General features: G+C 39.3%; 1 protein-coding gene and 1 pseudogene across 1 annotated transcript; both read right to left on the minus strand.

Annotated features, from left to right (window-relative positions):
• LOC122147758 overlaps positions 1-19,826 on the minus strand; it is a 101,131-nt pseudogene that overhangs the window by 11,908 nt on the left and 69,397 nt on the right.
• Positions 15,118-16,514, minus strand: LOC122147759 (alpha-crystallin A chain-like). Its single transcript, XM_042771649.1, has 3 exons — positions 15,938-16,514; positions 15,234-15,322; positions 15,118-15,148 (listed from the first exon to the last, which is right to left on the minus strand). Exons 1-3 carry the CDS (start codon positions 16,094-16,096, stop codon positions 15,124-15,126), a joined length of 273 nt encoding a protein of 90 aa, XP_042627583.1. The 5' UTR covers positions 16,097-16,514; the 3' UTR covers positions 15,118-15,123.

Here is a 19,826-nt window from a genome sequence, read left to right on the forward strand (position 1 = left end):
TACTCATCCAGAGTGAGCAAAAGGGCTGGCAAAATCACTCCGTACCCCTCACATCCAGCACAATTCCTCTTTGAACTGTTGCCATCTGGTCAACGCTACAGAGCTCTGAGCACCAGAATGACCAGACACAGGAACAGTTTCTTCCCCCAGGCAATCCATCTAATGAACACTTGACAATAACTGTGGAACGCACAACACTATTTATACACACATACACTTATTTAAATAACACACATACTTAGTCTACACTTCAAATTTGCACATACCTGTACATACAAAACTGTCTATTGTAATATACCTACACATACAATTGTCAATTTGTATATTGTTATTCCTTACTTGTTTGTATTTTATTCTTTTATTATGTGTTTTTGTTCTGTCACTGTCATTCTGTTGCACTGCAGAAGCTTCTGTCACAAAAACAAAATCTTCGTATGTGTAAACATACCTGGCAATAAAGCTCATTCTGATTATGATTTTTTCAGAAGAGCGGCCTCTCTGCATCTCATATGCCTGCATACAGCAAACACACCCCTGACAGCAGCACTGTCCTGACTCACGTGATGGGGATCACGCTCTACTCCACTCATCTCTGCCGCTCCTAATCATTCTCTCTTTCAGTCATTTTCGTCCTCTAAATGGTTAAGAGCGACTTTCATGTCTCTCACCTCACTAGTTAACCTATCAATTGCTTTGTACAGTTCCCCACTGTCCGACACAGAGTTTACACTGGCGCCAGCTCCGTCGGCCATCAAATTATGCCTGACATTAGCAGTCACATATCCCACATCCATAGCATTTCTGGTGTTCTCGCACCAACCTGCAATTATTACGGCTTTCTCCATGTCTGTCGCTCCTTGCTCATAAAATTTCATCCTCAGCACTGGGTCTAGACCCGCCACAAAACGGCGAAACTTTTCCTCCCTCTGGGCTCTGTCGCAGTACTCTGGGAAAGCCTCATCCACTAGCCAGCTTATTTCTGCTGCATACACCTCTAGGCTCTCCCATGCTACGTGAGGGCGGGCAGATAAACTGGACCTTAATCGCTCCATGAACCGTCTCCTTACAAAAGCTTCTTTTAGCTTTTCTTTTACTTTGTCATAGTCCGATTTAACAGGATCAGGGAGACAGCCCCATAGAGAGAAAGCTGCGTTTTTTTAAACTCTTGTCAGTTCATAGTTGTATGATGCAGTTCCATTCCCTTTAGTGAGCGCTCTTGCCCAGCACACAAAACTTTGTTTCTCCTCCCCGAAGAATGGAGGTGGCAATTCAGTTAGCACACTCCTATTGCCCCTGTCACGGTCCAGCAAAACACTAAAACTGTCTTCCTCCTTGAACCACATACTGACGATGCGTAGACTGCACGTGCTACTAACTATAAACTTTTGAATTTAAGCTAACTAATTTAACACCCGTCGGAACACTTTACAACACTAACTAAACTCACCAAAAACAACACCGCTGCCACCAATGTGACCGAGCTTATGCCTCGGGTTCGCCTAAACACTTTTAAAATAATAAAACAAAGAAAGCGAAACACAGGTATTATATGAATGAAGTACTTTTTATTCTTCTTAACTCCAAAAGCAACTCACATGGCACAACTGGGTGCTCTCGTTAACATGCGGGTGTCCAAACCTTGCCTACGGCAAGTCCCGAGGGACAGAAAAGCATTACACACACAATCACAACCCTACATCCTTAACATCAACTTCAAAATGTGTTTATATTTATGTATGTTTAAATGTATGTATGTTATATATATTGTCTTTGTTAATCGGTAAAAACGTTTGCAAAAGAGAACACACAGCAAGTATGAATAACAAGTAAAAACAATAACAGTATTATTTTGCTAATCAGCTACAATGATATAAACACCTGAAGTTAGCTAGCTAGAAAACCAATTAAATTCATGATTAACTCTTCACCGACTCCATAAATCTCTGAACAATAACATAATATTTTCAATAAAACTATTTAGGAGCGGAAAACACTTTATAAATAGAAATCAACACGCTATTCACCTTTCAATCCTTAGCTGAAAGACTTACAACGAGCCGCACAATCCGACATTCATCTTCTGCGCGCAATAAGATTCCTAGCTCGTCATTGGCTTCAGCGGATGAGAGCGCTGCGCTCTTGTTGGTTCAATTTGCTGTGGATCACAACATACAAAACTCTATTGGCTGGTCAACTGTCTTCGACAACAATGTAAACAACAGTTGTCAGACTACATATTCCAAGACACAACACAGTCACAGAATTCGAAAAGTAAGCAAACTAAACAACAAATTTGCAGTGAGCTTGTGGTTATATTCTGGTCTGGTTTGTTTTTGTGAGTTTAAATAGCGTATAGCTTGTTAATAGTGATCTAAAAGACCGTTTAATCCCATAGTAACGTAACCATGCGACGGTTAAGATAAGTTACACCCCTGCAACACAGAAACAGTCATTTGGATCATGTAGTTTCGTTGAACTGTTGTGTCTTTTTTTAGACATTCATGGATCCTACATTATGACGAAATTCCACTTGCATCCTGTGTTTTTATCAAGGAGAAAAGGTTTGCAAAAATGCTATGAGATCAAGGTGGGTTGGTTGTCAAATCTTTTCAAATCAAACATGATTACATCAGGCTGATGTGAAACACTTTGACACTTTTCTTAGTGGCACAGCTGTTTTCAGAAACAGAATCCATTTCCTCCGGTTCCCTCTTTATCCAGGAGCCACTACAGTCCATCTAGATCCAGAAAAATCCCAAAGTAACAAAAAAAGAATAGTGAGAGTAGTGTCTTTCTTCTGCACTTCATGTATCTTTATATTTTGTGACTTTCGTGGTTTGCACTGGATACAGTTTCAATGTTTTTTTGTTTTTTTCACAGTTCTCACATCTTGAATTTTAAACAAATTGATTTTTAAAGTACAAAAACGGCAATATAGAAAGTCTTGCTGCTTGAAACGTTCACCATTGGATAGTACATTTTATTTCAAATATTATTTTTTAAATAGTATTCATGTACTGTGAACTACTTAACCCTCTGGGGCCTGAAGGTGTTTTAGGGGACTAGAGAAGTTTTGACATGCACAGATATTTGTGTTTTTTTTTCAGTTGCTTACAAACACATAAATGGCTAAAGTCTAATAACACTGTAATCAGCACAAACTGATTGTCTAGTTTCTAGTCTAGTCCTTATCTGAACTGCATTAACAAATGATTGGCGTCTCAATGTAATGAAAATTAGCAATTGAAAGGGCTGAGATTGGAAAAAATAAAGCTTTAACTTGCAAAAAATGCATGGTGATGTTGTCTTATTTGGATTGCACATTGCAGGCCTTGAATCCTGTCCGGTTTACTGAGCCACCCAGTCCTTCAGATCCTTCTACTCAGGCGTCACCTTTGAGGACCGAGGACCAGGTCTGCCATGAAAGATCACGTATTGTCCTGCTCTGCCCTCCTACTACTGAACATGTAACGGTGTGACAGAGACGTGAGACGTGCGGATCCACATGCAAGCTTTTATTCCATGGCATGGTCTAAACACAGACAGGGTCGAAACAGGAGCAAACAGGTATGGTATGGGCAAGACACAAGAAAAATCCAAGGGCAAGCAAGGGTCTCCGATCAGCGAACAATATCCAGAGAGCCAGAATCCAGAATCCAGAGCAAAGGGTCAAAACATGAGTAACAGGGCAAAGCAAGAAAATGACTAAACTATGAAAACTATGAACTGAAAAAAGACTATGAAAATGATAAACTTAAACAAGACTATGAAAACTAATGAAAACTAGAAACAGAGACAAGACTAAGAAAACAAACACGGAATGGCCTGGTATCGCAGCTATCACTAGGGGAGAAATATGTGCAGAACAATACTCCACAGTGTGTGAAAGGAAGTCCAATGCTTATAAAGTGTGTCTGATGATTGTGCTGTGTGTGATTGTATTCAGGTGAATGTGATTGGTGCAATGGAGCATGGGAAATGTAGTCCAGAGTGTACTGTGTAGTGTGAGAGTCTGTGTTGTGGATGATGATCTCTGGTGGTGAATTAACGGAAGTTCAGTGACTGGATCATGACAGAACACCAGCTGAGCTACTTTGAGTCTTGGCCTTCTACTGACCTGATTTGCTCTACAGACAACACTAACACTTCTGCCTGCTCTGAAGCTCAGATGCAAGCCACGAGAAGCATGGTTGTGGCAATGACAACTGAGGCAAAGGAACCTTTAGTTCTTGCAAAGTAAAAGAGATCATTGTGCTCTAATGGCAATATCACTTTTGATTATAAATAAACCTTTTGATTCAAAACAATAGAATGTTGTACAATTGGTAAACAAGGCTCATCTGAACTACTCACCCCATGAAGCAACGATGGAAAAACTTTTTTATTCAGTTAACTCTTTTGGAGAGATTTTTAACAGAGTTTAGCCAAATACAGTTTTAGAGTTTTTAGCAAAAATAAATTGTAAAAACCTGATATAATTTAGCCATAAATCTTTCTCGCAATGAAAATAGCCACAGAAACTGAAAGAAAGAAAATAAATAATAATTAATAAATAATAATTAGAAAGAAAGAAAGAAACCTTCAGGAAAATAAGGGAGAAGTTGGCTAGCCGTTTTGGTGGATGCCCACATCCCCTCCATCCAGTTCAACACCAAAACAACCATCAGAGAAATATATATGTATATAATAATGTTTCAGTGTGGGTTGATAATATAAAGTATTTCAGTTAGAGTCATTCTTGTGTATGTATGTCCTGTTTATAGAACCACTTGACCTCATGAATGATGGCCCCACCAGCACCCTGAAAACCATCTCAAAGCCACTGCATGATGAAACCACGCTGTCTCTAGCTAGACTCATGACAAGAGCTCAATGCATTTTGACCATATTTTAAAGAGTATGACAAACAATGAAGATTTTGTTGTATTACTGTGTCTTTTATATGTTGCAGTTGCAGTTGAATTGTGTTCATGAAGTAAAAAAATGATAGAATTAGACATACTGTTTTTTCTCAAGGTGCTGGATATTATGCAGTGTGGTGGTTGACTGTTGCCATCTAGTGGTGGTAGCTGGGAAATCTTCCTCCATAAGTTTCTTCATTTACAAAATAAACACTTCTGTTCTTAGAGTTTGGGGTCAGTAAGATTTTGTTTTGGATAGAAATCAATACTTTTATTTAGCAAGGATTAAATTGATCAAAAGTGACAGTAAAGACTGTCAAATAAATTATGTTCTTTTGAACTTTTTTGAAAGATTCCTGATTAAATGTTTCCTTAAATATATTACGGAACTAATATATGTGTGTATATAATGCACAAGTGTTTTCAGAATGGATAATAATAAATATTTCCTTCAGCATATTAGAATGATTTCTTATGCATCATGTGACACTGAAGACTGGAGCAATGATGCTGACAATTCAGCTTTGATCACAGAAGTAAATTACATTTTAAAATATTAAAAATAGAAATCACTTCTTTGTAATAATATTTCACAATATTACTGTTTTTACTGTATTTTTAATCAAATACATACAGCCTATAAAGCCCCAAACTTTTGAATGGTGTGTGTAATTTATAATTAATTTATTATATAATAAATAGATAAACTGACAAAATACCTAATAATAAACAAAATTAAACAAACTACATGACTTCTTATTTGTAATGTTGCCATGTTGCACAGATCAGCAGGGCCAATATTGTGATGCTTTGCTTAACTTTCTGTCTTACATGTTGATGGAAACGGCTCTAGAATGCCTCAGCATTAAAGGAAGAAGAACTCACTCAAATTTAATCAGACCAGCTGATATTAAGTGGTCTCTGTTGAGCATCAAATGTTGTGTATTTATAAATTCCCCACAACAGAGAGTTGTTATGCAACCCTTGTCTCAGATTCTGTATTTTGAATTGCAGGACGTCACTGTCCTCTCCTCACGACGATTGAATGTGCCTGGTGGAAAATATCTCAGGCTGTCTTTAAATGTCAGTGCCCGATCATAACACTGCATGTATAGTGACCGTTATTGTTAGGGGACAGTATTATTGTAGTTCATAATCTCATGGATGTCCACCACAAATTTCCTTCCAGATATTATCTGAATCATCCCACTGTGATCAAGAAGAACCAGAGATACTGCAGCTACAGGAGAGGGCCAGCCGTTAACCGCAGAGGAGGTGAGACGTACTGTAAACACACACTCACTCAAGGGGGTAAACGTCATTTCACAATGATAGATGACCACCAGCATAGTCAACTTACTGTTTAAATGTCAGGACTGAATGGCATACAAAGTGTGAAAGTCTATACAGGAGTTTCACAATCAAACAAGATGCATCACTTTTATTCAGCAAGGACACATTAAATTTATCAAAAGGGGCAGTAATGACATTTACAACGTTACAAAAGATTTCTATTTCAAAAAGAAAAATGCTGTATCAGTTTCCACAAAAAACACTGAGCAGCATAACATTGATATAAAAATATATATTGAGCAGCGAATCAGTATAATAGAATGATTTCTGAAGGATCATGTCACATTGAAGACTGGAGTAATGATCCAATTCTGCAGTCCGGGCTCGCCCATCTTCTCCAGTAAACACTTTTGTTACTTGTCCAACTGGCCATAGAGCTTGTGGTAATTGATGATCTACAATCATAACAACTCTGCCTGGCTGTAGATTTTCTTCGTCTCTGTGCCACTTCGGGGAAGTCGTGGCCTAGTGATTAGAGAGTTTAACTCCTAAGGGGATGTCCTGTTACTACTGTAAGGGGAAGTTGTGGTCTAGTGGTTCTTGTAGTGCTCTCTTGCCACCTCTGAAGTTTGTACCTTGGTCAGAGATGATCTCAAATGGCTTGCCTCTGCGGGAGATGAATCCTTGGAGGGCCATTAAGAATGAATCTGTGTCCATCTGATAGAGCAGATCAAGGTATACAGCTCTCGTTGTCAGACACTTAAATATAATACCCCATCGTTTCTCATGTCTGCGCCCAATCTTGATGAGGTAAGGGCCGAAACAATCCACTCCAGTGGAGTAGAAGGCTGGTTGAAGTAAGCGCAGTCTTGAAGGAGGCAAGTCGGCCATCATGGGAATGCTGGGCTGGCCTCTCCACTGTTTAAAGCCTAAGCACGTTCTTCTCGGCCTCTCAGTATCCAGTACTTTTGACATACTTCAGCAAACACCCTCTCTGTTCCTGGATGGTGTAGAATTTCATTGAAGTCCTGGATGATGAGTCTGCTTGGGGGATGCTTAGGGTCGAGGACTATAGGGTGAATGGCAGATTCGTCTAGCTGCTCTCCTCGTCTGAGACGACCACCAACTCTGATGAGGTGGGTAGTGCTGTCATACTCTGCGGCAAGGCACAAGAGATGACTGCTAATCGGTAGAGGTTTTCCTGACTTAAGATTAGCCATTTCGAGTGGGAAACTACGGATTTGTGCTTGATGGAGGGCTAGTTCTGCTTCTCTATAATCCTCAGATGTTAGCACTTTCGTAGGGGTAGCCGCCCCATGCAAGGCTCTAGGTGTAGCTGCTAGTAGTTTCTTATAAGATCCAAATTGATTGCAATCAGGCAAGGCTGAGTTGGTGACAGGAACTGTAAGTCCACAGAACGTGACCTGTTTCAGCTCTGCATCTTCAGTAGGTAGCTGTAGGAGAGGACTCTGAGGCCACTGATCTGCAAGCAGGAGAAGGAATGATGGGCCTTGACTCCATCCGCTTGTTTTGGCTAACTCAGCCAAGGTCTTGCTCCTAGTGATGTCATAAGAAGGATAAGACTTGGAATCAACATAACACCAGTCCTTGGGGTCTGTTAACTCCTGTATCTCTGCTATTCTTGTTCCGATAAAGACTTTTTATCGACAAGAGTCAGCTTGAATCCATGCCAGCACATTGGTGGAATCTGACCATAGTGTGACCTGACGTATGGGAACACTGAGCTCTGACTTCAGTAATTTGGGTAGTTGTGCTCCTGTCATAGCGGCACACAACTCAAGACGAGGTATGGACTGATGTTTCTTTGGTGAAAATCTGGAACGAGCAGTCAAGAAAGCTATCTCAATGTCTCCTTGAGGACTGAGTGTTTGGATGTAGGCTACTGAGCTGTAAGCTCACTCTGAAGCGTCACAGAAAATGTTTAGGTTTCTGATTCTCTTGGGGGTTATCCAACTCTAAAGTGACGTAACATCTGGGAATGGACATGCGCTTAATGTGTGGTAACTCTTGCTCCCATGTTCGCCAGGCTTAGAGCAGTTTGTCTGGAAGTTGATGGTCATCCCATTCCCTCTTCTTGTCCCACAGACACTGGACTAGAACTTTAGGTTCGTGGTGTAAGGGACGATGTACCCCAGGGGATCATACTGACTGGCTAGAACCTTGTAAATATGATGCATAATAGGGCCAGAGCTTTCAATGGGATGATACTTGTGTGACAGTGTGTCAGAGGTACAGTGCCAGATTAGTCCAAGTGTGGACTTTTGTGCTTCTGGTTGTTCTTGGGTCAGCCACAATACCAGGTTACTTGACTTTGCTTCAGATGGGATAGAGTTTAGTACTTGAGGAGCATTGCTGGCCCACTGTCTCAGATCAAATCCTCATGTGGCTAGGAGGTCTCGTAACATAGATGCCCATGCCCTGGCTTCTTCTTGTGAATGGAAACTCGACATAGAAGTACTTCTGTATACTTTCTCAGACATCTTTGCCTGGCCGACTATGGTCAATGACATGCTTTTGGAGGGCAAAAGTCGCGCAGCAAGGGCTGCATGTTGTCCCAAACGGGAAAACTTGAAACTCGTAAACTTGGGGTGACTGATCTCAGTTGATCTGCCTCCTTCAACTTGTTCATCTCCACCTGGTAGGCTGTTGCTTGTGCTGGATCTCTGACTAATCACCTCTCAATTCCTCTGAGACAAGTCAGAGTGGTATCTGGGGAAGCTCACAGGAGAGGCATATCTTTCACTCTTAATAAGGGTGTGGCATATCTGGCTACCCCATCTACTGTAACTCTAGTAGCCTTGGACTCGAGCAGTGAAAGGGCGTCTTGATCTTGCTTAGAGCGAGTAATGAGCTTCTCACTGCGGTACCGGAGCACGTCCAGTTGCCACAATTTCTCAACTTGTCTGTACAGGTTGATAAATGAGCTTGAAGTAGCCGTAAAGAGACACTGCTGGCTGGGAAGGCAATGCTTGATCTCTTGAGTGGGACCTTGCAGGGTCCAACCTAGTCTGATCTTGATAGCAGCAGGACCGTTAGGCGGGCCTAGACGAACTGGCTCTACTGGGGTAATGATGTGAGGGTAATCTGATCCTATAAGGAGTGGTTGAACGGATTCAACAGGTGGCAACTGTAGACCTTGTAGGTGGCTATACTTGCATTGTAACTCATCTACTGGATATATGCTCAGCTAATCCCAATGTCTCGGCTGTAAAGGCTTGATGAATCCTGAATAAAGTCTTGGGTTGGGACGCTGGTGACACTGTAAAGTTAACTGAAGCATCATGCAGGATGTGAAGGTCTTGTCTGACTGTACGTAGAACAAGCTCTTCGGGTCGACCAGTCAATCCAAGCTGCTGGGCCGCTGAATTAAGGAGGATGGTGCGTTCTGACCCATCATCCAAGAGGGCGTATGTCTCTTGGCATTGACTGCCATTTCTGAGGAGTACTTTACAGATCTTTAGTAAGACACATCGACTGTCGGTGGGCCGATCTAGATACAATGTCTCTGTGGTCGTGTTCACCAAGCAATTCTCTGAGGGTCCGACCTTGGGTGTCTCAGGCATTTTCACAAAGAATTGATCGTTAACCTCATGGAGGATGTACAGATGGTGGCGATTACAACTCTTGCAGGGTGTCTTGAGGTTACACTGTGCGGCTTGATGGGTTCTCCCACAACGCCAACATCTCTTGTGTGATTGTATCCAGTTAACTTTCTGATCTCTGTTAAGTCTCTGGAAACTGGCACACCCATTCAAGTAGTGGTCTTGAGCATCATATTATTGGCAGAACATCTTCCTCTCTCTGGGCTTAGGGTTTGAAGCTGGCCTGTCACTGCTGTCTGTCTCTGTACCGAGGAAGATACTTGTGGCCTTCATTGGCTGTCTTGTGTCTCTCTGGTGTCCCCTCTTGTATATGGGCATTGGCCTACTCATTGAAGGATAGAACCTGGTACTGTCTTCTTGAACTTCCAGCTCAAACTCTAACCATGCTGAGAGATCGAGCAAGGTAGGGATGGGAACTTGTTGGGGACAGACCATCTAAAACTAGTCTGCAGATCATGTGGAAGCTTACACAACAGTCTTGATACATGGGAACTGAACTCTAACTCCATGTAGCCTTTAGGACCGTCCATAAGCTTGGTTATTCTCTGAAGGGCCAACTGGTGAGGCTGTCCGTACTTTTGACTTTTGACTGCTGCACTCTCAGTCTCGGAGGTAGGTAGGTAGTTGGGATGGGCCTGGCATCTGTAGTGATAGGCAGAATATTGGTGCGGGGTTGAGGAACAGGGGAAGATGTACTCTGTGTATAATGACTGTGCCGATCACTCACTGCAAGTAGGCTCAACTGAGTTTCCAGGGCCTCATTCTACTCTTTCAGTCTCCTTATCTACTTATAGGAATGCCGTCACAGTTCCTCTGTCTCTTTCCGCAACTGCTGGAACTCTGCTAGAACTTCTGATGACAGCTCAGGGAGGGGTGAAGTATGTGCTTGCTGTTGTTCATACTCTCTACTGGGACTCCACTCTGTCAGCGGCTGCCATGGCTGTATACCTGTTCCATACTCAGAGGAGGTGTTTGTTTGCTTTTTTTCATTCGCTCCTTGCAATTCTGAATCATCACTCATTTCAGAATAAGTATCTACTCTGTGTCTTGACTGAAACCTTTGTTGATGATCAGTGAGCTTGAAATCTGACAGGTAACTAGGGACCCGCACCACTCGTCTGGGTCTGACTTCAGATTCAGGAAGGTAAAGTCTAGGATCTGGATCACTCTGATGCATCATTCTTACGATAGCTCTTATATCCAGCGCGAAGGACCATTTGTGAGGTAGACTATTGTGGGTGCTGGTGGACATTGAGCAGACATAAGTCGTCCGGTCAAAAAAAAAAGGGTTTACAGTTCTTGAATTTGGTAGAGTACAGATTGTAGTACAGGCAGCAGAGAGTATGGCAGAGTAGTACAGAGTAGATTGGAGTGTAGATGGTATGAGTGGTTCTAAACAAACAGAAATAACAATAACCAATTATTAATGAAACCAAAAGTAACTCACTCTATTAGGGTGGACTTACACTATTAGGGTGACCAAACGTGCCATTTTCACAGAACACGTCAATGACCAGGATTTCTATATTGCGTAAAATATCCACGTTTTGGCTTTGTTTGCGCTGTGCAGACCAATTGTTGTATGACAAAGTACCGTGAGAGCTCTAGAGAGCAGACGCTTTCTTGTGCTTTTGAATCACTCTCACAGTACTTTGATGTCATACACCGATTGGTATGCTCAGTGCTGCTTCAAGTCGAACACTAATATGTACATATTGCATCGCTTTGACCGTTCTCTGTAGATCCCACCTTCTCATGATTGGTCGATTACGTACAATGTTTGCATGTTATTGGTCAAAAGATCATTACCTTCATTAAGTATGTAAACAGGAAACCAAAGCCAAAACCTGGATATTTTAGGCAATATAGAAATCCTGGCCAGGACGTGTCCTTGGAAAATGTCACATTTGGTTACCCTATAAATATGGCTTAAATACCACAAACAATCTCACTTATTCAGAAAATAATAATATACACATACTCAAAGTGACTAAGTTTACAATATTATACACCACTATCGCTATTTAACCATATCTCATATGCATTCACTAGTGCCGTAAATGGATGATGCAATACACCAGGTTTATACATATTCAGTGTTGCTGTGCCGCTGTCCTGCAGAGTTTAGCTCTAACCTTAACAAATAAACCTGAAGAAGCTAATCAAGGTCTTCATGATTTCTAAGGCTACAGACAAGTGAGTTTTTTTTCAGGGTTGGAGCTAAACTCTGCAGGACATCGGCAATCCAGGACTGACGTTGCCTACCCCTGCAATACACAATGTTTGTGGCGCACATACACAATTATAATTAGCAACTAGCGATAACACAAACTTATGCCTTCAAATACAGCAATTTAAAGATAATGAATAACATAAACACAATCACTCACTTGTATATGAACGCACTCTAGGATGACCAAACGTGCCATTTTCCCAGGACACTTCCTGGCCAGGATTTCTATATTGCCTAAAATATCCAGGTTTTGGCTTTGGTTTCCTGTTTTCATACTTAATGAAGGTAATGATCGTTTGACCAATAACATGTAGACATTGTACGTAATCGACCAATCGTGGTGCGCGAGAAGGTGGGATCTACAGAGAATGGTCAAAGTGATGCAAATACGTGTACATATTAGAGTTCGACTTGAAGCAGCACCGAGCATACCGATCGGTGTATGAAATCAAAGAACCATGAGAGTGGTTCAAAAGAACAAGCAGCCGTCTGCTCTCTAGAACTCTCACAGTACTTTGTCATACAACAATTGGTCTGCACAGTGCAAACAAAGCCAAAACGTGGATATTTTAAGCAATATAGAAATCCTGGGGATGTGTCCTGTGAAAATGGCATGTTTGGTCACCCTAACGCACTCAGTAGAAAACAACAACAGCTTGAACAACAGCAAAAAATGTCCAGGCTCTGAACTGCGTCCTGTTAATACTGTTAAAGGGAAATGCTGAGTCATCAGCGCAATACCTCTTAAAGTCAAAAGGGGGGACTAATGGCTCTATACATAGCCGCCCTTTTTTACAATGACTGCACATTCCACCTTGGGATTTCACTTTAGAGTCATTAGGTTTGACCAGTTTAGATGATCTTTGTGTTTTCAGTGAGCATTCACTCAGCAGTGGCTCTGTGCCTATCAGTTCTGGGGGTCTGGGCTGCTCTGATTTATCTTCCCCCATAAGCACTGATGAGCCGGTCTGAAGACCAGTCATGTCCACCTTAATGAGCTCAACCATCAGTAAGTAATAGGTGTGACACATAAATGAGTGTACACATTTAGTGTACATCCTGTAACACATACACACTTTTTATCTTTTCCTGAACATCTTTGTGTTTCCGATTTCAAAAACACACCATTATCAGATTAAAATGTACCCACACCTCCACAAATGTGGTGAAAAAGCAGAAATGGTTGAGTAAATATTCTCCATTAACTAAAAACAAACAGAAAAGGATATAAATGCCTTTTTGACCTGCTAGGTATTTATATTAGTTATTTATATTATGTTTGTTTTTGTGTCTTTAAGGTTTTCTGGAGCCCAGATTGTGTGAGGGAACGTCTTTTACTCCTTGGTTCTGAGGGGTCCGGTGTCCGTTGTGAAGATTACATCCTGTTTCAATGGTGACTAAGGAAGATGGAACAGGCCAGACAATGGTGTCAAGGGGCCCCTCCCCACAATTCTGTTCTCCATATACCTACATATATCACACAGTGTCAGACCAAACCAGGTAAACCAACACGACAGTGCACATCAGGGTTATTCCTTTTTTATTAATATGTGCCCAAAGGTAAAATGTTTCAGAATATATAATATAATATAATATAATATAATATAATATAATATAATATAATATAATATAATATAATCAAAAGTTTGGGATCGCTAAGATGTTTTAATGCTTTTGAAAGAAATGCTCAGCAAGGCTGCACTTATTTAATCAAAAATTCTGTAAAACACAGCGATATTATGAAACATTGTTATCTAAAATAACTATTTTCTATTTTAATATGTTTTAAAATATAATTTATTCATGTGATGTAAAGCTGAATTTTAAGCTGAATTACGTCTTCAGTGTCACACGATCCTTCAGAAATCATTCTAACATTCATCCATTTGCTCCTCAAGAAATTATTCTTAATTATTAACTCTTATTTCAAAGGATTATAAGTTTTAAAAAAAGAACAGAATTTATCTGAAATGGAAATATTTTTTTTAACATTGTAAATATCTTTAATGTCACTTTTGATCAGTTTTATTTGTCCTTGCCGAATAGTATGAGGTATTGTTTTTTTCTTTTTTCTAAAACTTACTGGACTAATTTGAACTATTAATACAATAACTTCTACAGGAGGCATTTTTAATTATTCATATCTTTTGAAAATATTGTGTATGATATTCATCTCATTCATACTGAAAAAAAAAGTTTTTTATTTTTTATTATATCCATCAGATGAATTTGTGCCATAATAATATTTCATTGAATGCACTTCCATGACATCAACAATAAAACATGACAATTGTTTTAAATGTTAAATGGTTATAAGGGTAGCTGCATTATGTATTTTACATACAGCATTGTTTTTTTCTCCTAAACAGTGACCCAGCAGTTTTATATTTTCACATTTACTTAACTTTTCTAATTAATACATTCTCCTTCTTTGTTTCCTTTTAGAAGGCACACTATAGCACTTTAAACCGCACACCTCATCAGAGAACAGACCTCTCATTCACACTGGTCACCCTCGCTAGCCTCGATCCTCCAGTCGCTGAGTCTCCTCTCCCTGTGTCATGCCTCACCGTCTCCAGACTCCGGCCGATGTCACCCACGAGCAACCAGACCCTGTTATCCAACCCAAACCCCTTCCCCAGCAGAGACTGTCCTCGAGGAAAGCTGTCACAAAGAGTCTGGAAACCCCTTGTGCCCAACCACAACATGACAAGCCAATCACAACACAAGTCAGCATACCAGAGACCACAGCAGATTACAAGTCTCCGAGGAAGCAAGTCTGTTTTGGTCTTTAGTACCATTGCCTAATGTGAGAAACCCAGAAGATGGGAATTTTCTGCTCCTTGCATTAACATGTCAAGAACTAAAACAGTGAAGAAGAGAAAAAAAATCTAAACATGAGTTGAGGAAACTGCATGTGTGTTTGCGCATGAAGGTCTGCTGTGATGTCTTGTTGTGTCAGAGGTGCTGAGATTACTAGCATGCCTTCTGTTGACATGGCTGATTCCAGTGCCATAATGTCCACTTCGTTTGGGATATGGTCTTGTATATCTGACATGTCTAATCTGACGTGTTACCAGTCCTGAACCATCCTAGGACTGAACAAGGTTTAACATCTGATAATTATACTGCACATTAATACAGGAGTCAGCATCAGAAAGAAGAAGCCATTGAGTGTCTTACCTTTTTTGTTCGTGTTTTCCCTCAACCACAACATAATCTCCAACAACTTTAACCAGCAGGTCCTCGGGACTGAAATGTTTCACATCAACCTGCACAGTAAATCTATTATGATCACAGGCAATCTGTAGAGAAAGTGAATTTAATTCATTTGAAAGTACAAAATCCATTTCTAACTCTACTACAGAGAAAATTAAAGATTTTTTTTTTATTGGTCATTATTATTATGTATTTTGTTCTATGCCTAAAATATATATTTTTATTTATTAAATATTTAATAGATTTTATAGATTTTTTTTAGCTTTATATTTTCATTGTTACTACTTGTTCTCATGCACTTGATACTAATTTTTCAGATCAAGTAATTATAATTTAATCCTTTAAATATTTAATTTAGAATTACTTTAAAAGGCAGTTCAGGAAGAGCAACATAAGTTTCATATTGTCAACAAGTAGGCTACCCCTGTAAATTTGTTATACTGAAAAACTATTTTTCCATAGTATGTACATGTACTATTACCACTGTAAAACTCAAAATATTATGAGAACTAAGAGACTTTTTATAATTTAGATTAATAAAATAATTATATGTTTCATAATTATTATATATATAATAATTATTTATTTATTATAAAAAAATAAATAAAAAAGCATTTAATAGTGACAAGTTACATCAGAGAATTTTTGAATAAAATGTATTGCTCCACCTGTGCTACTCCGGTGTGCTCGGAAACCAGGATTAAAAGTTCAGTCAGAGTCCATGAATAAGGTCCAATTGTCCCATTCCACCAGGGGAATAAGGGTGGGAGAATCCTTTCCCATGGGATACTGCTCACCTGGAGAGAAGGAGGCAAGTCAAAGTCCATTCTTCTGGGATAAATATGTAAAAGTAACCACCAAATAGACTAATAATGCTTCAGAAAAATTCAGAGTGTATGACTAGTTGGTTATTATGATGAGAGTCTATCCTGTTACGCAACAGAAAGCAGGAAAATTGTTGCTCTTCAGGTTAGTAGGAGGTTTAAATAGCTTGAAGAAAACACCACCCCTTTACATGAGCCCTTCCTCTAAACAAATTTCATTAGTAAGTGGACTGATGGTGCTGCCAGAGATCTGAGATACTTCATCATGGAGCACGGTGCCAAAAGTGTTATTAAGGCTGCATTAGTTGTTATGAAATGCCAGTGACAGGAGTGGGATTTAACCCCTCCCTTTATTCCCATAATGAAAGCATCCCCTTATGTAATAATTCAATGAGGAACACGATTCAAATTGTCCCAATCCCTGTCACCACCTCTGCTATTTTATATATATATTTTTTGTAATCAACTTTTTATTAGTTTTTTTCACAAATAACATCCATTCAGGATAAAAACGCAAAAACAACAACAGACATATAATCAATTTACATATTCCAATGAGAGAAAAAGGGAGGGGAAAAAACAATTATTCTTTTATATAATCCAGTATTAAAAAAAAAAAAATAAATAAAAAAAACTACGTTTGGCTTTATTAATTTGTGCTGTTGTACATTCACACGCCACTATTTTAAGAAGACCATGGATATAGTGTAAACCAGTTCTGTATTACTGACTATTTTTGCAGCTGTAAAACCATCAAACAACATTCTTTTTTTTGTATTGAGCTTATACAGAAGCCAGAATCACCAAGAAGACAAACTTGGCTTAACCATGTAATCAATTTGTAATAAAGCAAGTTTACATGTGTTCACAGATTATTGACAATAGGACACTCCCAAAACATATGCAGAAAAGTACCTGATGACACAGTATTACAGACATGGCAGCTGTAATTTGGTTGTAGTTTCAATTTGAATCTTTTGTAAGGAGTTATATATAGTTTATGAATAACTTTGAAATGTATAAGACGATGAGCCAAGATTCTAGAGATTAAACTGAGGTTACGACAGATAAATTAAAGACAGATAGTTCCCGATTCCAAACAGATTTGATAGAAAGAGGTTTTGTAATGTGGTCAATAATTTACTTTATATTAAGGAAACCGATGGTTGACCAGAAGATCGGGCAATCCAATCTCACATAGGATGAGAGGAAATAGGAGATGTCCAAAGAACTCTATATGCTTTGAGAGCAGAACGTAACTGAAAAAAAAAGACAAAATGTGATGATGCTGGTAAACAAAACTTAATTCTTAATGCTTGAAATGAACAAAGGCCTTGGTCATCATATAAATCACCGCTCGTGTTTATGCCTAAAGAAGACCAAGATGATTGGACAAATGAACGATTTCCACATTAAAAAATGAGACTGTGCCATAACGTTGCACTGTTACAAAATTTGAAGGGTCCTCCTCAGACGTTCAACCGTTTTCCAGGTTCTAATATAATTAGCTATAACCGGGCCGAATTTGTAATCATCACTTTTTTCCTGTGCCAGTGAATAAAATATCTTGAAGTCTGTTTGGTTTAAACTTGTCAGCTTCAACCACTCTCTATGAAACTTTAGATTGAGGTTCAACCCAATTATGAAGAGCCTCAAGTTGGAATGACCAATAATACAATTCAAAATCTGGTACAGCCAGTGCTCCTGCGCATATAGGATACTGTAATGTGGTAAGTTTGATTCTGGTGTGCTTACCATTCCATATAAAATGGGAAAGTATAGAGTTTATCTCCTTAAAGTAACCTGGAGGGGGAGAGAGTATCAGCATAGAGAAAAGAAAGTTAAGCCGAGGTAACAAATTCATTTTAACTCTGGAGATTTTACGTTGAAGAGAAACTTTAAGATTATTCCTTCTTTGAATGTCACTTTTGATATTATTATTTGATATTAAGTAGAATATTATTAAAATTGTATCTGGTAATCTTATGTATGTATTTATATATGTATTCTCGTCGCTTCATAACGTTACGGTTGAACCACTGATGGCAGATGGACTATTCTGACGATGTCTTTCATACTTTTCTGGACCTTGATAGTGTAATTTACTTGGCAGTCTATGGGACAGTCACAGTCCTCCCGGTTTTCATCCAACATATCTTAAATTGTGTTCCGAAGATGAACAAAGCTTATATGGCTTTGGAACGACATGGGGGTAAGTGATTAATAACAACATTTTCATTTTGGGCTGGAGTATCCCTTTAATCGATGCTACTTCAGACTTCCTGATGGCTTGTGCTAGTGGTTCAAGATATAAACAAAACAATAAAAGGGAAAGTTGACATCCCTGCCTCGTTCCCCGTTGTAGAAGGAATGGGGGATAAATAATATTGCCAGTCAAGACTGATGTCACAGGTGAGTGGTATAAAGTCTTAATCATAGAAATGAAATGTTCACCGAAGCCAAAACATTGCAGAACTGCCTACATATAGTTCCACTCTAGCCTGTCAAAGGCTTTTTCTGCATCAAGTGAAAAAAAAAACGTGCATGGGCTCTGATAAGAGTCTGCAAAATCAAGTATATGGAAGAGTCGGCACATATTGTCAGATGCGTGGAAATGCTATTCTCCAGTCTCAGACAGTGGATGTGTGTAAAGCTGGTGTGGTTGTCAATGCGTCCTTGAAGTACCTGAAGGCAATTCGAAGAGATGAGTTTCAGACATGTGGTGATGATGTACACCCTTCCAAGAGAAGAAGAACACTAAATAAACAACTAGATGACAGTGTTGTGTTGTCCACAGTGGGCCATTCTGATTGTGAAAATCCTACAATACCCCCCAGTCAGTCTCTGAAGAGGTCTTTGCTTTTCATTCTTGACAGGGCCACAAAAAAATGTTGACTTGATGAAAGCAGTATCTTGTTTTGTGCCCACATCTAGATTTCTAGATGCCACATTGTTGAGCCCTCTATATTTGCTTGCTGGCACTGCAGATAGTGTAAATCTGGAAAAAGAAATTCTTGTTGCCAAACCTATGCTTGCTAAAAAATTTCCTGGTGAAACAGACTTGTCAACTTTGTGCAAACACTTGCAAATGTACAAAGAAGCCTTTCCAGAGCTACATAAATTGTATGTAACTGCCCTGGTCATTTGAGTGTCCTCAGCATCATGTGAGAGCTCCTTTTTAACTCTGTCACGGGTTCCACTCAGAAAACAGAAGGCTGCCAATTTATGATATTTGTTCTGGAAACATGCCACATCAGATTGTTTTAGATGTGTCTCTTGTATTAGTGCACAGGAAATCGATTTACAGTGTAAATATTCTAATATACGGGTTCATTTGATAGCAGAATTTAGGCCATTTAAATTCAGTGATAGAATATTTAGTACATGCATTGTATATTTGTAATCCCAAAATTGTATCTAGTAAATGAAGAAAAACAAAAGCAATTCCATCCTGTAAATGACATGTAAACGCTGAGATGTACTCTATATACCAAACCACCTGAATGAGTAATCCTTTTAAAAATAAAATTAAATAAATATAGATATTGATTTCTTTTGTAGAAAATAAAAATAACCCTGAAAAGGGAATAAAGAACAACTTTGAACAAGAACCAAAACAGACCGCACATTACCGAGAATATAGGCCTGACTAAGAAACAGAAAAATGTTTTGATACGTGACCAGTCCACTCCAATGCAAAACATGTCCCCGAAAGGCCCTCAGTGTCAAGAAC

This window comes from Cyprinus carpio, chromosome A15 (assembly GCF_018340385.1).
Source record: "Cyprinus carpio isolate SPL01 chromosome A15, ASM1834038v1, whole genome shotgun sequence".
Classification (NCBI taxonomy): domain Eukaryota; kingdom Metazoa; phylum Chordata; class Actinopteri; order Cypriniformes; family Cyprinidae; genus Cyprinus; species Cyprinus carpio.

Bases quoted from the DNA above. Each gene is read 5' to 3' on its own strand.
- LOC122147759 (XM_042771649.1), bottom strand. From the start codon at position 16,096: ATGGACTTTGACTTGCCTCCTTCTCTCCAGGTGAGCAGTATCCCATGG. The intron at 15,323-15,937 runs GTGGAGCAATAC...TTTACTGTGCAG, and splicing joins AGCACACCGGAGTAGCACAG to GTTGATGTGAAACATTTCAG. The intron at 15,149-15,233 runs GTAAGACACTCA...AACCTTGTTCAG, and splicing joins GGAAAACACGAACAAAAAAG to TCCTAGGATGGTTCAGGACT.